Genomic DNA, 19,797 nt, shown 5'->3' on the forward strand with positions numbered 1-19,797 from the left:
ATAGAGAATTAATAAAACCAAAAGTTAATTGTTGTAAAAGATCAACAAAACTGAAAAAACTTCAGCTAGACTAAGATCAAACAAGGGGCATCAGTAACTAAAATTAGAAATCAAATTGAAGTCATTACTATCAACCTTACAGAAATAAAAAGAATTATATAGAAAACTATGAATAACCGGAGGCCAACAAGTAGCATAACCTAGATGAAGTGGACAAATTCTTAGAAAGACATGGATTATCCAAACTGACTCAAGAAGAAACGGAAAATCTGAAGAGACTTACAACAAGAGATTGAATGAGTAATCAAAATCCTCTCAAGAAAGAAAAGTCAGAAGAATTCACTGGGGAATTTTACCAACATTTAAAGAAGAAATAAAACCTTCCTTCTCAAACTCTTGAAAAAACAGAAGCGAGAACACTCCAATTCAGTCTCTTAGTTCCGATAACAAAGTCAGACAAATACACAACAAGAAAACTATAAACTAATATAACTTAGGAATATAGATGCAAAAATCCTCACCAAAATACTAGCAACCAAAACCAACAGCCTATTAAAAGGGTTATACATCATAACCAAGCAAAATCTATCCTAGGAAAGCAAGAGTGATTCAACGTAGTAAAGAAATCATTGGGGCCGGTCCTGTGGTGTAGTGGTTCAGTTCAGTGTGCTCCGCTTTGGTGGTCTGGATTTGTGGGTTCAGATCCTGGGTATGGACCTATTCCACTCATCAGCCAAGCTGTGGCGGTGACCCAAATATAAGAAAGTGGAGGAAGACTGGCTCAGATATTAGCTCAGGGCTAATCTTCCCAAGCAAAAAAAACAAAAGGGAAGATTGGCAACAGATGTTATCTCAGAGCTAGTCTTCCTTAGCAAAAAAAAAAATATATATTATAAAACACCATATTAATGGAATGAAACAGAAAAGCCCACATGATCATCTCAACTGAGGCAGAAAAAGCATTTGACGAAATTCACCACCATTTCATGATAAAAACACACAATAATGCAGACATAGAAGGAAACGTCCTCAACACAATAATGAGCATTTACGAAAAACTCAAAGTGAACATCACACTCAATGGTGCAAGACTGAAAGCTTTCCCCCAAGGAACAGAAAAAAGACAAGGATGCTCTCTTTCACCACCACTATTCAATACTGTACTGAAATTCTAGCCAGATCAATTACTCAAGGAAAAATAATAAAGGCATCCAAATTGCAAAGATGGAAAACTGTATCTATTCTCAGATGACATAATCCTACACAAAGAAAATCCCACAATCGACAAAAACAAAACAAAAATTAATAATGCTAAAAAATTAATTCAGCAAAGCTATAGGGTACCAGATCAACATACAAATCAGTTGTGTTTTGATGCACCAGCAATGAACAATCCAAAACAGAAAATGAGGAAATAGCTTCCTTTACAATAGCATCAAAAAGAATAAACTAGGACAAATATTAAGCAAAGAAGTGAAAATCCTATACACCAAAAGCTACAACAGATTTCTGAAAGAAATGAAAGAAGATCTGAGTAATGGGAAAGATATCATCTGTGTTCATGGATTGGGACACCTAATATTTTTAACACGGCAGTACTATCAAAAGTGATCTGCAGATTCAACGTAATCTCAATCAAAATGCCAACTGCACTTTTTGCAGAAATGGACAAGCCAATCCACAAATTCATAGGAAATTGCAAGGAGCCTGAAAAACTAAAACAATCACGATAAAGAAAGGCAAAATCAGGGGCTGGCCCTGTATCTGAGTGGTTAAGTTCGCACACTCCACTTCAGCAGACGAGTGTTTTGCCAGTTTGGATCCTGGGTGCAGACCAAGCACTGCTCAACAAGCCATGCTGAGGTAGTGTCCCACATAGTCAACTAGAAGGACCTACAACTAGAATATACAAGTATGTACTTGGGGGTTTTAGGGAGAGGAAGAAAAAAAAGAAGAAGATTGGCAACAGATGTTAGCTCAGGGGGCCAATCTTTAAAAAAAAAGAAGGGCAAAATCAGAGGACTCATATTTACCAATATCAAAGTTACTAAAAAGCTACAGTGACCAAAACAGTATGGTATTGACATGAGGATAGACACATTTATTGGCCAATGAAATAGAATTGAGAGTTTATAAATAAATCTATACAACTATGGCCAACTATTTTTGACAATGGTGCCAAATCCACTCAATGGGGAAAGAACAGTCTCTTCAACAAATGATGTGGAGATAAGTGCATTTCAACATGAAAAGAATGCCTTTGGTACCCTACATCACAATGTATTAAAATATTAAGTAAAGGGGCCAGCCGTGTGGCTGAGTGGTTAAGTTCGTGTGCTCCGCTTTGGCGGACCAGGGTTTCACCTGGGCGCGGACATGGCACCGCTCATCAGGCCATGTTGAGGGGGCATCCCACATGCCACAATTAGAAAGACCCACAACTAAAGTAAACAACTATGTACTGGGAGGATTTGGGGAGAAAAAGCAACAAAGAAAAAAAAAGATTGGCAACAGTTGTTAGTTCAGGTGCCAAAAAAAAAATTAAGTCAAAATGGATCAAGAATCTAAACACAAGAGCTAAAAACATGAAAGCATAGAAGAAAAGAGGGATATTTATCCCTCATGATCTTGGATTTGGAAATGGATTCTTAGACATGATACAAAGGAACAAAAGGAAATGAGAACAAAAGAGAAAAATTAGAAAAACTGGACTTCAAAATTAAAAACTCTTGTACATCCCATAGACAGGAGACAACCCACAGAACAGGAGAAAATGTTAGCAATCACATATCTTATAAGAGTGATTATGCAGAAAATATAAAGGACTTATAACTCAACAAAAAAAAAAAACTCCAATTCAAATATGGAGAAGTTGCTGAAGAGAAATTGCACCAAACAAGATTTTAAAAAGTGGCCAATAGGGGGCCAGACCAGTGGCGCAGCAGTTAAATTTGCACATTCTGCTTCTGTGGCCCAGGGTTCGCTGGTTCAGAACCCAGGTGTGGACATGGCCCTGCTTGGCAAGCCATGCTGTGGCAGGCGTCCCACATATAAACTGGAGGAAGATGGGCACGGATGTTAGCTCAAGGTCAGTCTTCCTCAGCAAAAAAGAGGAGGATTGGCAGCAGATGTTAGCTCAGGGCTAATCTTCCTCAAAAAAAAAAAAAAAAAAATGTGGCCAGCAAGCATTTGAAAAGATGCTCAACATCATTAGTTGTTAGTGAAATGCAAATGAGAACCACAATTAGATATTCCTTCACATCCTCTAGGATGGTTATAATCAAAATAAGGGAAAATAACAACTGTTGGTGAGAATGTTGAGAATTTGGAACCTTTGTACATTGCTAGTGGGAATGTAAAATTATCCAGCTGCTGTGGAAAACAGTTAAGCGGTCTCTCCAGTCTTGCGGTTTTATGTTAAACATAGAATTATTATATGACCTAGCAATTCCATTCCCAGGCATGTACCCAAAAGAACTTAAAACGAGGATGCAAACAAACACTCATACTCAAATCACCAAGCTAACAAATGAAAAATCAGATGTCATTTCACATCCTTAAGTTATTGAAAGGAGAATAGGGAAATATTAATAACAACTTTATTTCCATATATTCAACACCTTGGATAAAATGGACAAATTCCTTGACAGACAAAATTTTCTAGGGGCCAGCCCCATGGCTGAGTGGTTAAGTTGGTGCGCTCCATTCAGCAGCCCAGGGTTCACCGGTTTGGATCCAGGGTGCAGAACTACAGACTGCTCATCGAGCCATGTGGTGGTGGCATCCCACAGAGAAAAACTAGAATGACCTACAACTTGGATATTCAACTATTCATTGGAGCTTTGTGTAGGGGAAAAAAAAAGAGGGAGATTGGCAACAGGTGTTAGCTGAGGGCCAATCCTCCCCACAAAAAAAGAAAAGAAAAAAAACAGAACTTAAAAAAAAAATCTTCTGAAACTCATGCAAGAAAAAACTGAAATTTGTAAACAGTCCTGTAAAAATTAAATTCACAGTTTAAAAATCTTTCAATAAAGAAATTCCAAGCACATTTGGCTTTACTGGTAGATTCAGACTCATTTAAGGCAGAAACAGTATCAATTCTATATAAATTCTCTCACAAAATAGAGAAGAAGGAAATACTTTCCAACTCCTTTTATGAAGCTTGCGCTGCCCTGATATCGTAAACAAGACATTACAAAAAATATATATACAGCAATATCTTACATGAATACAAATATAAAACTCATCAATAAAATATTAGCAAATAAGGATGTCATTAACAAATGAGGTTTGTACTGGGAACACAAGGATACTTTAACATTCAAAAATTAATCAATTAATTCATCACACTAACAGAATAAAGAAGAAAACTATACGATCCCAACAGATGCAGAAAAAGTAATACATAAAATGCAACATCTATTCATGATACAAATAAAACTGTCAGCCAACTAGGTATAGAAGACTACCTCTTCAACCTGGGAAATAACCTCTAGGAAAAACCTACAGTTATTATCATACTTAACAAGGTAAAGACTAAATGCACTCTTGCCCCCTAGGTTCTGGGCCTAGCCCAATGAAACTGAGGAGGAGGCTCCACCCTCTGACATTCAAGAAGAGATAGCTTCAGCTCCTTCAGACCTGTGCCCTCTTGGCCCATGTTGGTAGTGGCAGACCTGAGAATCTCAGGATAGCCTTTGGGGTTATTCTTTCAGAAATACATGGGAAGAGAAACAAGGGAAATATAGAACAACTGGAAAACAAGAGATAAAATGGCACTATTAAGCCCTCATATATCAATAAACACTCTAAATGTAAATGGACTGCATTCTCCAATCAAAAGACAGAGTGGCTGGCTGGATTAAAAACAAGACACAACACTTCCTCTAAAGACAAACGCAGGCTCAGAGTGAAGGGATGGAAGACAATACTCCAAGCACATAGCAAGCAAAAGAAAGCAGGTGTTTCCATACTTATATGACAGAGCAGAGTTCAAGATAAAAAAGGCAATGAGAGACAACGAAGGGCAACATATAATAATAAAAGGGACATTCCACCAATGTCTCACCAAAAAAAGGGTAAACATGTGAGGTAACAGATGTGTTAATTAACTAGATGGAGGAAATCCTCCAGTGATTTCTATGTCTATTCTTTTCATCTGTGTCTGTTCTTCCACTGATGACCATACTGTCTTATTTTCTGTATAAGTAAATATATATTTATGCTAAGTCTTTTTTTTAATCTTCTTTAGATGTTAAGGGGCATTCCTGTGACAGTTTTCTGAGTCTGGTTCTCCATCAGCTTTATGCTATGCTGACTGAACCCCTAAGTCCTTTCTGGCTTAATGTATATTGTCTTTTACACTTTTACTGACTTCTTTCCTCTTAAGCTGTTATCAGTTTTGGAAAAAGTGCTTGTGTAACTGTTAGATTCTCTCTTGGTTTTCACTGATGCTCAAGAGGACTTTCTCCCCTATGCTGTGCTTAATCTCTCTATGTAGCAAGAGGGTCTCAAACACATGATCTATGCTAGATCATGTTCCTTTAAAATCAAGTAAATATATAAAAATAGGCAGAGAGTAACTGTGTAATATGTCTTCTTATACTGAGTTTCTTTTATATGCCAAGCCACACATTTGGCAAAGGATTACTATCTAAGGGTATCTATTATTTGTATTCAATACCCAGCACACCTCTAGATTTTTGCATATTTTTGTCTTTAATCCTTTTCACATTCTAATAAGTTAGGTATTATGGTCATTATTTTACTCAGGAAATAAATTCTTAGAGAGGTTAAATATTTTGCCTAAGATCATATAGCTTATAGTATGCTGAGTCAAAGTTGATTTCAGGTTTCTTTTCTTTCTTTCTCTCTTCCTTTCTTTAAACAAATCTACACCCCTACCACCGATGTTCTTTCTGCTATTATCATGCTGCTTTCTGTATAGTTGACTTCCTAATCTGCAGGGACTGTGTTTTCTACTTTTTCCAAGTTTCCTGAGAAAGTTCAGTACAAAAGAGTAGATCTTTACTAAGAGTTTTGATTTAACTTGAAGTGGTTTTACAGTTCAGATCAAAAAAGTTTTTAAACAAAGAATCACCCCTTCATGAATGTTTGTTTGGCTTGTCTCAGAAACAAAGTTTCAGTTACAAGTCTTAAAAGTTTGTTTGTTTCTTTGTTTGTTTTGCTGAGGAAGATCTGCCCTAAGCTAACCTCTGTGCCAATCTTACTCAATTCTGTATGTGGATCACCTGCCACAGCATGGCCACTGATGACTGGTGTACGTGCATGCCCAGGAACGAAACCTGAGCCGCTGAAGCGGTGCGTGCCAAACCTAACCATTAGGCCCACAGGGCTAACCCCCTTAGGTGTTAAAAGTTTTAACACCTAAGTATCTTTTGAAGTTGAACGTCCCTCTTCACTTCCTGCAATAGATGGCTTTTTTTTAAAAAAATTTATTTCAGTTTTGTTGAGGTATAATTGAAAAAACTGTAAAGGATTTAATATGTACATTGTGGTGATTTGATATAGAAACATATTTAAGGTCTACTGTCTTAGAAAATTTAAATTATACAGACAGTATCAACTATAGTCACCATGTTTTACATTAGATCTTCACTGGAGAAGAACAAAGAAGCAGACTCAGCTCAATGGAGAAAGAAAGTCTTTGCTACATATGAAACTGAAACAACTAGAAATACAAATGCAAAAACAGAATGATGACTCATCACATTCACCATATAAAAATTAACACAAGGTAGATCATAGACCTAAATATAAAACCTAAAACTACACAATTTTTAGAATAAAACATAGGAGAAAATCTTTTTGACCTTGTGTTGGGCAATGATTTCAGGGATACAACAGAAAAAGCTTCACTCATAAAAGAAAATACTGATAAATTGGATTTCATCAAAATTTAAAACCTCCAGTCTTCAAAAGAGACTGTTAACAGAATAAAAAGCTCAGTAACAGACCATGAAAAAATACAGCAAAAAACTAGTGTCTTAAGGGTAATGGTACATGTCAGCAACTTACTCTCAAATAGTTTGAGGAAAAAAGTTCTTTACACTATTTTTACAACTTTTCTACAAGTTTGAAATTATTTCAAAAGAAAAAACGTTAAACACAAAAAGAGAAACCAGAATTTAAAATCAGAGAGTGGATATTTTCTTTTTGAAATTCTCTTGATAAGAGATAAGGTATATAATACAAAACAGAAATCAGCAAGTAAAAATCTAATAACTTTGGCTACATAAAAAGTAAAAGCTTTGGCATGGCGAAAATAAATATATCAGATAAAAAATAAATGGGGAAAAAAATTTTTTGTAAGTGATAAACAGCGATAATTTCCTTAATTGGAATACCATAACCCAACAAAAGACACAAACAGCAGTTTCCAAAAACAGAAATTCAAATACCCAAGAAACTTACAAAACTAAGTCCTATCTTACTCATAAAGAAATGCAAATCAAAACCAGAAGATAACACTTTTTCATTTACTAGAAGAAATTTAACATTTGTTAATATTCAAGACTAATGAGAACAGAGAAACAAACATTCATTTACTGTTGGTGGGACTATAAATTAGTACTCAATTTAGAAAAGAAATTTAGCAAAGTTCATGAAAACATAAAATTCACATACTCTTTTACTCAACAATTCCACTTCAAGGAATTTATCCAGTAGACAAAAATATACCCCAATATATGTACAAAGAAGTTCAAAGCAGTAATTTTTATAACTATGAACACTCAAAACAATATGAATGCCCATCAAAAGAAGACTGTTAGGCAAAGGACAGTACACTCACAAAATTCAATAATCTATCACCATAAACAAAAATAAGGTAGATCTGTATGCGCTAACATGAAAATATCCCTAAAGTATACAACATATATGATAATAATGGTGAAAAGAATACAGATTCAGAACAGTAAGTATGATCCCATTCATGTAAATTTTAAGAACATAATATATATACATGTACGTACATATACACACAGGCAAGCACACGTTTGTGCGTGCACTAATACACGCCATAAACATTTCTAGAACACTAGAGAATCAGTGGTTAACAGTGTTACCATTGAGGAGTTACCATTGGTGGCTGGAGGAGTGAAGAAAAGTAGACTCATTATTTTATACCTTTCTTTACTATCTGCATCTTTTACTACTGTATCGTCTTCTCTTCAAAAATGTAATTTTTAAAGGTCTACTCAAAATGAATTAAGTTGCTTTACTTGAAATTTCTGTGGTTGTTACAAATACTATTTGTGAATTTTTTTTAATTCATGCTTTTATTAATCTTGAAAGTAACTTTCATTACCTGAAATGATTTGGCAGGGCCAGGTACTTCAGTTGCAGGTTTGGGTTTTGGAATGCTTTCAACCAATTCCAAAATCCCTTGCAGTTTTTTATCTGAGATTCGTAAAGAAATCAGTGGTAACTTTCCAAAAATCTTGAATCTGTTTTAAAAAGATAGGAATCATTATAAAGCAACTTTCACTCTAATTTGTTTGTTAATTAAAAAAACCACTGTCCCTCTTAAATTATCCAAGAACAGTCAAATGTGATTTTAAACACAAAAATTATCCACACAGTCCATAAGACAAATTATCCCACAATTTCCACTCAAATTTCTTTTTACCTTATTGACCAATCTCTCACTAGATGAACTACCCTCATTATTTTTCAAAGGGTTGTTTTCTAATGTTGTTATGCTTATTATCCCTCTGCTATTTGCCAAAGGTAGTTGACAACTAGTATTTATCAAGTGTTTATTTCATGACAGGCATTAAGGAAAGCACTTGATATGCATTACTGTAAATAGTTCTCAAAGTCTATGAGGTAGACCACCTATTTCTGCTTCCTGCTTCTTAAAAGTTCCCATTTGTGCATGGTTCCTATCAGGAAACTAAGACTTAGCAAGTTCAAATAACTTGCCCAAGAGATTATATATCTAAAATCATGCTTAAAAATCAGATCTGAGTGAAAAAGAAAAATCACATGATCATATAAATAGATTCATGTTGCAAAAACCAATACCCATTCATGATAAACTCTCTCAGTAAACCAGAATAAAGGAGAACTTCACCTTGGAAAAACCTCCACCTAACATCATACTTAATGATGAGAAACTCAAAGTTTTCCCATGAAAATTAGGTATAAACCAAGTATGTCTCTTTCATCACTCCTTTTCAACATCACACTGGAAGTCCTTGCCAATGCATTAAGGCAAGAAATAAAAAGGTACATAGCTTGGGAAAGAAGACATAAAACTATCTTGTTCACAGATGACATAATCATCTATGTTTCCAAAGGAATTTAAAAAAAACCTCCTGGAACTAATAAGCCATTACAGCAAGGTTGCAGGATATAATGTTAACATATAACAGTCAATTCCTTTCCTATATACAGACAATGGACATGAGAATTTGAAATTAAAAACACAATACCATTTATATGAGCAGCCAAAAAAGTAACACAAGGATAAATCTAACAAAATATACACAAGATCTATATAAGGAAAACTGCAAAACTCTGATGAATGAAATCAAAGAACTAACTAAATAAAGCGATACTCCATGTTCACAGATAGAAAGACTGAAAATTGTCAAAGAACTATGTCAGTTCTTCCCAAACTGATCTACAGATTCACTGGAATCACAATCAAAATCCCAGTAAATTATTTAATGGATATTGACAAACTCATTCTGAAGTTTATACGGAGAGGCAAAAAACCCAAATAGCCAACATAATATTGAAGGAGAACAACAAGGTCAGAGGATTGACATTCCCTAACTTCAAGACTTATAAAGCTACAGTAAGCAAGACACTGTGGTATTGATGAAAGAACAAACAAAGAGATCAATGGAACGAAATAGAGAGCCCAGAAATAGACTTCATAAATATAGTCTACTGATCTTTGATACAAGAGCAAAGGCAATGCAATGGAGCAAAGACATTCTCTTTAACAAATGGTGCTGAAATAACTGGACATCCACACGCAAAAAAAAAAAATGAATCTAGACAGAGACCTTACAAAATGGATCACAGACCTAAACGTAAAATGCAACACTATAAAACTCCAAAAAGATAAATCGAAGAAAACCTAGATGACTTTAAGGTATAGCAAGTACTTTTTAGATACAAGACAAAGGCACAATTCATGAAAGAAATGACTGATAAGCTGGACTTCATTAAAATTAAAAATTTCTGCTCTACCAAAGACAATGTCAAGAGAATCAGAAAACAAGCCAGACTGTGAGAAAATATTTCCAAAAGACACATCTCATAAAGGACTGTTAATCCAAAAGTATACAAAGAATTCTTAAAACGCAATAAGACAAACATTCTGACTGAAAACTGTGCCAAAGATCTTAGCAGACACCTCATCAAAGAAGATATACAGACAGCAAATAAGCGTACAAAAGTATGCTCCACAACATATACCATCAGGGAAAGACAAATTAAAACGAGATACCACTACACACCTGTCAGAATGGCCAAAATTGGGATTACTGATAACACCAAATGACGGCAAGGATGTGGAGCAGCAGGAACTCTCACTCATTGCTGATGGGAATGCAAAGGGGCGAAGCCACTTTGGAAGAGAGTTTGGCGGTTTCTTACAAAAGTAAACATATTCTGACAATATGATCCAGCAATTGCACTCCCTGGCATTTACACAAAGGAGTTGAAACTTATGACCCCAAGAAAACCTACACACGGATGTGTACAGCACCTTTATTCATGATTTTCTATGAATAAAGTTTATCCACATAAAATTTATATTCCAATTTTATAACCAAAACTTGGCAGCAACCAAGATGATGGATAAATAAACTTGCACATCAGACATCTGAATATTAAGTGCTAAAGAAAAAAAAAAGAACTATCAAGTCATGAAAAGACATGGAGGAAACTTGCATGTTACTAACTGAAAAGATGCCATCTGAAAAGGCTACATACTGTAATACTCCAACTATACGAGATTCCGGAGAAGGCAAAACTATGGACACAGTAAAAAGATCAGTGATTGCCAGGGCTGGAGGGTGGTAGGGGAGGGATGAATAGTTGGAGCACAAAGGATTTTTAGAGCAGTGAAAATAATCTTATGATATACTCTGTATGATACCAGTCATTATGGATACAAGTCATTATGTATTTGTCCAAACCTATACAATGTACACCAGAGTGAATCACAATGTAAACTATGGACTTTGGGTGATTATGATGTGCCAATGTAGGTTCATCAATTGTAACAACTATACCACCCTGGTGGGGGATGCTTTTAATGGGGTAAGCTACGCATGGGTGAATACAGGGGGTCTATGGCAAATCTGCGTATATTTCTATCAACTTTTCTGTGACCCTAAAGCTGTTCTAAAATAATGTCTTTAAAAAATAGTAATAATAATAATAATAATAAAGAGACTGACAGCAAAGAGAGAGTGAGTTTTCATTCACCACTTTTATCTCTGCATTTTTCCCAAAACTTACTTTTTCAATTCACACACACTGACTACTAAGGTTCTCCTTCTAAAGATATATCTGAATTCCTTGAAAAAATTATAAGCTTTCTTTTATTTCCAATAGCCTAAATATGTGTAATTAATCCCATGCATCCTGGTTTAACTTAGGTACATGTTATGGATCAGTCTCATTAATGTTGCCAGTTGTACAACCTGAAGATAATGACGCTGAATACTACCTACCAAAATGATAGAGCATTTCTTTTTATTTGTCTTAAAATTTTTTAAGCTCAAACTTCAAAGGAAGCTGTCTGACACTTTAGAGTTGCAGGATTTCATGTAATATCATTCTCACTTTTTACTGCTCACAACTTACAAAACTGTATCTTTTCTTCTCTCTTTCTCAAACCAAATTCCTGGTATTCCTCTGCCTTAAAATTCCCAGAGAGCAGTTTGATTTTCTAGAAGACGGAAATCTACAAGAATGAGACTTAGTACACTGCACAATGTTTGCTAATGGATACAGTCACTATAATTTAAAAGGCAACAAGAAGAGTGCAGGTTTCTCTTAGGTCTCTCCCTTTCACATAGCAACAGAAGTAACTACCGGGTACCAGGTCTATACCACAGCATAAAGTAGAAGGCCAGGCCATCGCTACTTCCTTCTATCCTTCTTCCTATACTTTAGGGACAAAGCCTTCAGCACTATTATATGAACATTCTCTTGTTGCCTCTCTAGTAACAATTCTCCTGGGATTGTATGCTAGGTGTTAGATGTGTCTTTAGTTAGACTTTAAAATAGATCTGTGGCTGAGGTTTGAATGTTTGCAAGGGAGAGAAAAAGTAATGGTGGAAAGAAGAGGAAAAAGGGCTAGCTACAGTCTAAAACTATTTAGAACTAAATCAGCTAAATAGTCCAGTCTAGTTCAACAGACTTCTCTACTAAGGACCCTGGACTCACAGCTTCAGCTAACAAGAAAATATAAAGATCCTGGTAAAGGTAAATACATGATAAATATAAATCAAGTATTACTATAATTTTCATTTGTAACTCCACTTTTTTATTTTCTATAGGATTTAAAAGAAAAATGCATAAAAATAATTATAAATATATATTAATCAGTACATAATACATAATAAAGATGTAATTTGTGACATCAATCACATAAAATGGATGAGGTGGAGCAGTAAGGAAGTAGTTTTTGTATGCAATTAGTTAAGTTGGTATCAATTTTAAATAGACTGTTAAAACTTTATGCTGATATATGTAATCTCCATGATAACCAGTAAGAAAATATCTACAGAATATGCACATATGGAAAAGAGAAGGGAATCAAAGCAGGTCAGAAGAAAAAATCAACTAAACACAAACGAAGGTAGTAAGGGAGGAAATAAAGGGAGAAAAACCTATAATATATACAGAGAGTAAATAACAAAATGACAAAAGTCCTTCCCTATCAATATTTACTCTAAATGTAAAAGGTTTAAACTTTCCAAAGATATAAATTGACAGAATGGATGAAAAAACCGGGATCCAACTACATGCTGTCTGCAAGAGACTCACTTTAGATCTAAGGACACAAATAGTTTTAAAGTGAAAAAACAGAAAAAGATATTCCATGCAAATAATAACCAAAAGAAAGCAAGAATAGCTATAATAATATTAGTCAAAATAAACTGTTAAGTCAAAACCAGTTAAAAGAGACAAAGAAGGACATTATATGATGATAAAAGGCCACTTCACCAAGAAGATATAACAATTACAAACATATCTGCACCAATCATCAGAGCTCAAAAATATATGAATCAAACTGACAGAATTGAGGGAAGAAACAGATCTACAATAATAAGAGACTTTAACATCCCACTTTCAATAATTGATAGAACAACCAGAGAGAAGATCAATAAGGAAATAAAGGACTAGAACAACTTTATCTACAAACTGAGCCAAAAAGACATATACAGAACTCTCCCACAACAATAGCAGAACACACATTTTTCTTTAGTGCACACAGAGCATTCTCCAGGGCAGATTATGTTAGGCCACAAAACAAGAGTCAAAACTTTTTTAAAACATTGAAATCATAGAAAGTATCTTCTCCAATCACAACGGAATGAAACTAGAAATAAATAGCCCTCACTGTTAAATACACTCACTGTTAAACAATGAGTCAAAAAAGAAATCATAAGGGAAATGAGAAAATATCTTGAGACAAGTTGAAATAAAAACACAACATACTAAAATTCATAGGATGCAGCAAAAGCCATGTTGAGGAAAATTTACAGCTGAAAACTGGATAACCTAGATGAAGTGGACAAACTCCTAGACACAGAAACATAACACTAGATTGTGAAGAAACAGAAAACCCACAGACCTATAACCAGTACGGAAATTGAATCAGTAAACAAAAATCTCCCAACAATAAAAAGCCCATGATCAGATGGTTTTACCAGCGAATTCTACCAAACACTTAAAGAAGAATTAACACAAATTCTTCTCAAACTCTTTCAAAAAATCAAAAGGAAAGGAACGCTTCCTAATTCATTTTAATGCCAGCATTACTCTGATACCATAGCCAGACAAAGACACGACAAGAAAAGAATACTACAGACCAATATCCCTTATGAATATTGTTGCAAAAATCCTTAACAAATACTAGCAAACAAAATTCAACAGCACCTTAAAAGGATTATACACCACAACCTAGTGGGATTTATTCCTGGAATGAAAGGGTGGTTCAACATATGAAAACATCACTAATAGAACAAAGGGAAGAAAGCCACATGATCTTCTCAATTGATGAAGAAAAAGCATTTGAAATATTCAACACATTTCCATGATAAAAACACTCAACAAACTAGGAATGGAAGGAAACTATCTCAACATAATAAAGGTCACATATGAAAAAACCTACAGCTAACATACTCCATGGTGAAAGACTGAAAGCTTTCCTCTATGTTCAGGATAGAGGATGCCTGCTTAAATCACTTCTATTCAACAGAGTATTAGAAAGTCTAACCACAGCAATTGGGCAAGAAAAATAAATAAGAAGCATCCAAATCAGAAAGGAAGAAGAACAATTACTGCTGTTCAAAGATGAAGTGATCTTATATGTAGAAAACCCTAACAAGTCCACGCCAAAAAAGAAATGTTAGAAGGAATAAACAAATTGAGCAGAGTTGCAGGATACAAAATCAACTTGAAAAAATCAACTGAGTTTCTACACACTAACAATGAACAATCTGAAAAGGAAATTAATAAAATAATTCCATTTATGATAGCATCAAGAAGAATAAACTTAACCAAGAAAGTAAAAGATGTACCCTGAAAACTACAAAACGCTGCTGAAAGAAATTAAAGAAGACACAAATTGAAAGACATCTCATGTTCATAGACTGGAAAACTTAACATTAAGATGTCACTACTCAAAGCACTTACAGATTCAATGAAATCCAAATCAAAATCTCAATAACATCTTTTATAAAAATAGAAAAACCCATTCTAAAATTCATATAGAATCTCAAAGGGTCCCAAACAGCCAAAAACAATTTAGAAAAAGAACAAAGTTAGATGACTCACACTTCCTGATTTAAAAACTTACTACTAAGCTACAATAATCAAAACAGTGTGGTACTGACATATAGAAAGACACAGAGACCTAGGGAATAAAACAGAAAGCCTAGAAATAAATCTTCACATATATGGTCAAATGATTTTTGACAAGGGTACCAAGACCATTCAATGGGGAAAGGACAGTCTTTTCAACAAATGATGCTGCGAAAACTAGATATCCACAGGCAAAAGAATGAAGCTGAATCCTTACGTTACACTATATCCAAAAATTAACTCAAAATAAATCAAAGACCTAAACATCACAGCTAAAAGTATAAAATTCTTGGAAAAAATATACAGGAAAGCTTCATGACAGTGGATTTGGTAATAATTTTTTGGATACAATACCCAAAACACAGGCAACAAAGACAAATTAGACTTAGTCAAAATTTACAACTTTTGTGTATCAAAGGATATTATTAAAAGAGTGATATATAAGGCAATACACAAAATGAGAGAAAGTAACTGCAAATCATATATCTGATAAGGAGTTAATATTCAGAATATACTAAAAAACCAAAAACCCTCCTATAACTCAACAACAAAAAAACAAACAACCCAATTAAAAGATAGGCAAAGGACTTGAATAGACATTTCTCTAAAGAAACATATAAATTGCCAATAAGTAAATGAAAATATATTGGTTCTAAGGCAATAATGAAACATCACTCAATAGCACTAATCATTAAGGAAATGCAATTCAAAAGTATCCTTAGATACTACTTCACACCTATTAGGATGGTTATTATTTTAAAAAAAGAAGAAGAAAATAAGTGTTGGTGAAGAGGTAGAGAAATTAGAACCCTTGTGCATTGCTGGTGGGAATATAAAATGGTGCAGCTGCTATAGAAAACAGTAGGGTGGTGCCTCAAAAAATTAAAAATAGAATTACCATATGATCCAGCAATTTCACTTCTGGGTATATACCCAAAAAAACTTAAAGCAGAGTCTTGAACAGATAGTTGGTACACCAATGTTCATAGCAGCATTATTCAATAGCCAAACATCATTACAGCAACTCAACTGTCCAACAACAAATGAATGGATAAACAAAATGTGATACATACATACCATGAAATATTTCTCCGCCTTAAAAAAAATGAAATTCTGACATATGCTACAACATTGATCAACCTTGAAGACATTCTGCCACATGAAATAACCCAGACACAAAAGAACTAATACTGAATGATTTCACTTATCCAAGGTACCTAGAGTAGTCAAATTTATAGAGACATAACATTGAATGGTGACTGTCATAGGCTGGGGGAACTGGGGAATGGGCATTATGTTTAATGGGCAGACACTTTCAGTTTGGGAAGATGACCAAGCAGTGGATGGTCACACAACAATGTGAATGTACTTAATGCCACTGCATTATACATTTAAAAATGGTATATTTCACGTTATGTATATTTTAGTACCAAAAAAAACCCAATGAAATATGGTATTTCCTTAGCTACGGAATTACTGAGAAAATCTACAATCACATGAAACAGACAATACATACTTGGGCATTCTTATATCCATGAAAACCATGGCCTTAGAGAGTTCCACATTGAAGTGCATAGGTATCAAAATATGCTGTGCAGATACATTGAGTTTTCGTGCTTCTTTCCAATTATCACCTAATTATAGAAAATAGTACATGTTTAACACATGCATAATTTGAAAAACAAACTAAACCTAAAATTACTACTAATACTTCGTAATCATACACTACATGATACAGGGAGATATTCCCACATGGAGATAACTTTAATGGTACATTCCCAGATACACACAATCTGCAGGTAAATTCTTTTCCCTTTCATCACTTTCCTCCTGCTGCTTCAAAACACTCCCTATTTTTTAACAGGAAAACTTCTTATTAAAAAACAACAGTTTTAATCAAAACTACTGTGTATCCACTGACAGTCACTACACCAACCAGACACCTTATCAAAAAACAACATGGCTCTAAGGCAATGATGAAAAAGGTAGGGAAAAGCATAGTCTTTCTGTATCAAGAAATAAAAGCTACCACGTATTCAAGACTTACAACTGGCACTGTTCTAGGCAATGTTTAAATTTTCATTTACTTCTCACAATGATATATAATCATCTCATTATAGGAAACTGAAACTCAGAGGAATTTCTAACTTGCTTATGGTCAAAAAGCTAGCAAGTGATGGAAGCTGAAATTTACATCCCTGTCTGCTAACACCTGACCTTCTGGCAACATTCACTGCACTCTAACAAGCTTAAATGTTCAATAAGGGAATGGCTAACTAACTCATAGCATAGCCTTAGAACATTAGTCAATAAAAATCATGAATTCAAGTGCCCAAAATATTACTGATCAATGAAAAGAAAATCAGGATATAAAACTATGTAAATCATGTAAAAAGTGCATTCACAAATACTCCTACTCATAAACACCACACAAGCACATCTCATATACCCATTGGCATGTACATTGAAAAAAATACCAAAAAGATATAACTGAATAACAATGTTCATGTGTGAGCAGTAAGATAAAAGATGATGTTTTTGTTTTCTGTATTGCCGACATTTTCTGAAAGACAGGTTTCTAATTAGATGAAATAATTTTTAAAATTTATAACAAGCTGAATGAGATCTGTATAATACAATGCATGTTTATATGCACTACCTCATTTGAACCTAATATTTCTATGAGTCAGATAAAATCCTCAGGCAAGGAAACCCAAGCCAATGAAAGATTAGATTCTTGGAGATAGGTAGTAAAATGGATTTTATTACCATTTTTAAAATTCCAACACTGTTGAGATAAATGAAATATTTCCTTCACTTCTTAATTTACAGATAAAAAATAAGATATCATAAAAGCATATGTTTCAGTATTTATCAAGACAGCTTATAAAAAACAATTACATAAAGTAACCCCAATATCAAATAAATCCGACTTAAAAAATATTTAATTATTTAAGAATAGTTAGTGCTTATAAAACAATTCTAAGGAATTCCAATAATTTTCAGACAACAATGAAATACTTTAAAAATTTTTTCACAAAGCATCTCAATATCTTAAATATTAAGTATGGTTTCATGGACTTCGAAAACCAGTAACCAAAATGTATTAAACATACCAAAATACAGTAATTTATTCCCTGAAAAAAACTTTACGGGTTTTCTATAAACAATTTATATCTGCCACCCACTAAACTTCTGGGCTCTTTCAATGCCAAATGAAATATGATAGAAACCAAGGTCACTATCCTAAAGCAAATATAGTTAAAGAAATAAAATAAAAATGTCTCAGTCCTATATAAACTAACATTTTTAAGAAGCGTTACTTTGGATTCTCATTGCTTCTCCATTTATTAGTTAGCTCAGATAATTAAAATCTGACTCTATACATACATATTTAGACTTCAAAACAACCACCAACCCAACTCTTTTGAATTATCTGAACAATTCAGAAGCAATATGACAGTGGAAAGAGGGCTCAACTAGTCTGGGCTCTCTCACTATCTACTTTGGAGACTCGTGACAAGTGAATTTCTGGCTGTGCTGACTTCATCTAAAAAACTAGATCTGGATCAGAGACTCTTGATCAGTACACCAAAGTGGATGGGGTAAAGGCAGAGCGAAGATAGTGACCCTCGGAAAGACAGGTCTTTGTGTGGCTGCTTATGGCCTGGGCTGTCAGAAGCCCTAGGCTGGCTGCCTGGCCTTGAGCAGCCTTTTCTGGTTATCCCACCATGTATTACAAATATCATTTTAAATACACATCCCAAGGTTTCTAACCCAAGGTTGGAAAACAGTCTAGATCAGGATTTCTCAATCTCAGCACTACTGACATTGGGCAAAATAAGTATTTATTGTGGGGCAGCTTTGCTCTACATTGTATGATGTTTAGCAGCATCCCTGACATCCACCCACTAGATGGTTGTAGTGCCCCCACCACAGCTGTGACAATCAAAAATGTCTCCAGACGGCGACAATGTCTCTTGAGGGGTAAAGTTGCTCCTAGGTGAGATATTGCTCCTTGGCAATATCTACAATCACTTCTAATTTAAAAATATAAAAGTTCTAATATATTTAGGATGAAGGTCTTCAGAGAAACTATCTAAAATCCTAATTAATCACTTCAGCAAGATGAATCAATAAATAATGCATTGTATACTTACCAGCTCTGCTGTAAAGCAGCTGTATGCTTGTCAGTTGAACATCAAAGGAATCATAAGCTCTATGCATTATCTCTTCAAGTTTGGCCCCACCTTGTTTCATATCCAGTAATTCTGATCGAGTTTTACTTGTCACCTTGAAGTTAATTTTTATAGTTTAGATTACGCAAAACACTTCAAAATGAAAATATAAAGTTATCTTTCGGACTATAATATAAAAATTTAATAGAAGAGGACAAACTCACAAGCTAACATATATTATAAGGCTATTAGAAATGTCTTTATCCATAATATATACAATAAGAAGGCCAGGTATGCAGTAAATTTTTACATATTAAGTTATATTTCCCAATTATTTATACTAAAAGAGGGGAACCAAGGCAGTCCCTGAGAATACTACATCTAAAAATTTTTAAAACCTGGTAAGAAGCCTTTCTATTAAAAATAAAATTAAGAAACAAATATAGCTTACAAAAGTTTTCTATGGCACAACGACAGATATTTAGGTAGTTTTTAATAAGAATAGTCCAGGATTAAATAGTAGGATAACTGAATT

The 19,797-nt window shown here is 34.2% G+C and overlaps 1 protein-coding gene across 4 annotated transcripts in view; it reads right to left on the reverse strand.

Moving 5' to 3' along the window:
• VPS13A (vacuolar protein sorting 13 homolog A) overlaps positions 1 to 19,797 on the reverse strand; it is a 232,063-nt gene that overhangs the window by 145,520 nt on the left and 66,746 nt on the right. For all 4 annotated transcript variants that reach the window (XR_006889118.1, XR_006889119.1, XM_046664752.1 and 1 more), the window contains exons 21-23: positions 19,245 to 19,377; positions 16,601 to 16,718; positions 8,330 to 8,468 (exon numbers count right to left, since the gene is read on the reverse strand). Coding sequence is in view for 2 of the 4 variants with exons in the window: in XM_046664752.1 (XP_046520708.1) it covers positions 8,330 to 8,468; positions 16,601 to 16,718; positions 19,245 to 19,377 (390 nt within the window). In the remaining 2 variants the exon portion in view is untranslated. The remainder of the gene's footprint in view (positions 1 to 8,329; positions 8,469 to 16,600; positions 16,719 to 19,244; positions 19,378 to 19,797) is intronic.

The sequence above is a fragment of the Equus quagga genome, chromosome 6 (genome assembly GCF_021613505.1).
Source record: "Equus quagga isolate Etosha38 chromosome 6, UCLA_HA_Equagga_1.0, whole genome shotgun sequence".
Lineage (NCBI taxonomy): Eukaryota > Metazoa > Chordata > Mammalia > Perissodactyla > Equidae > Equus > Equus quagga.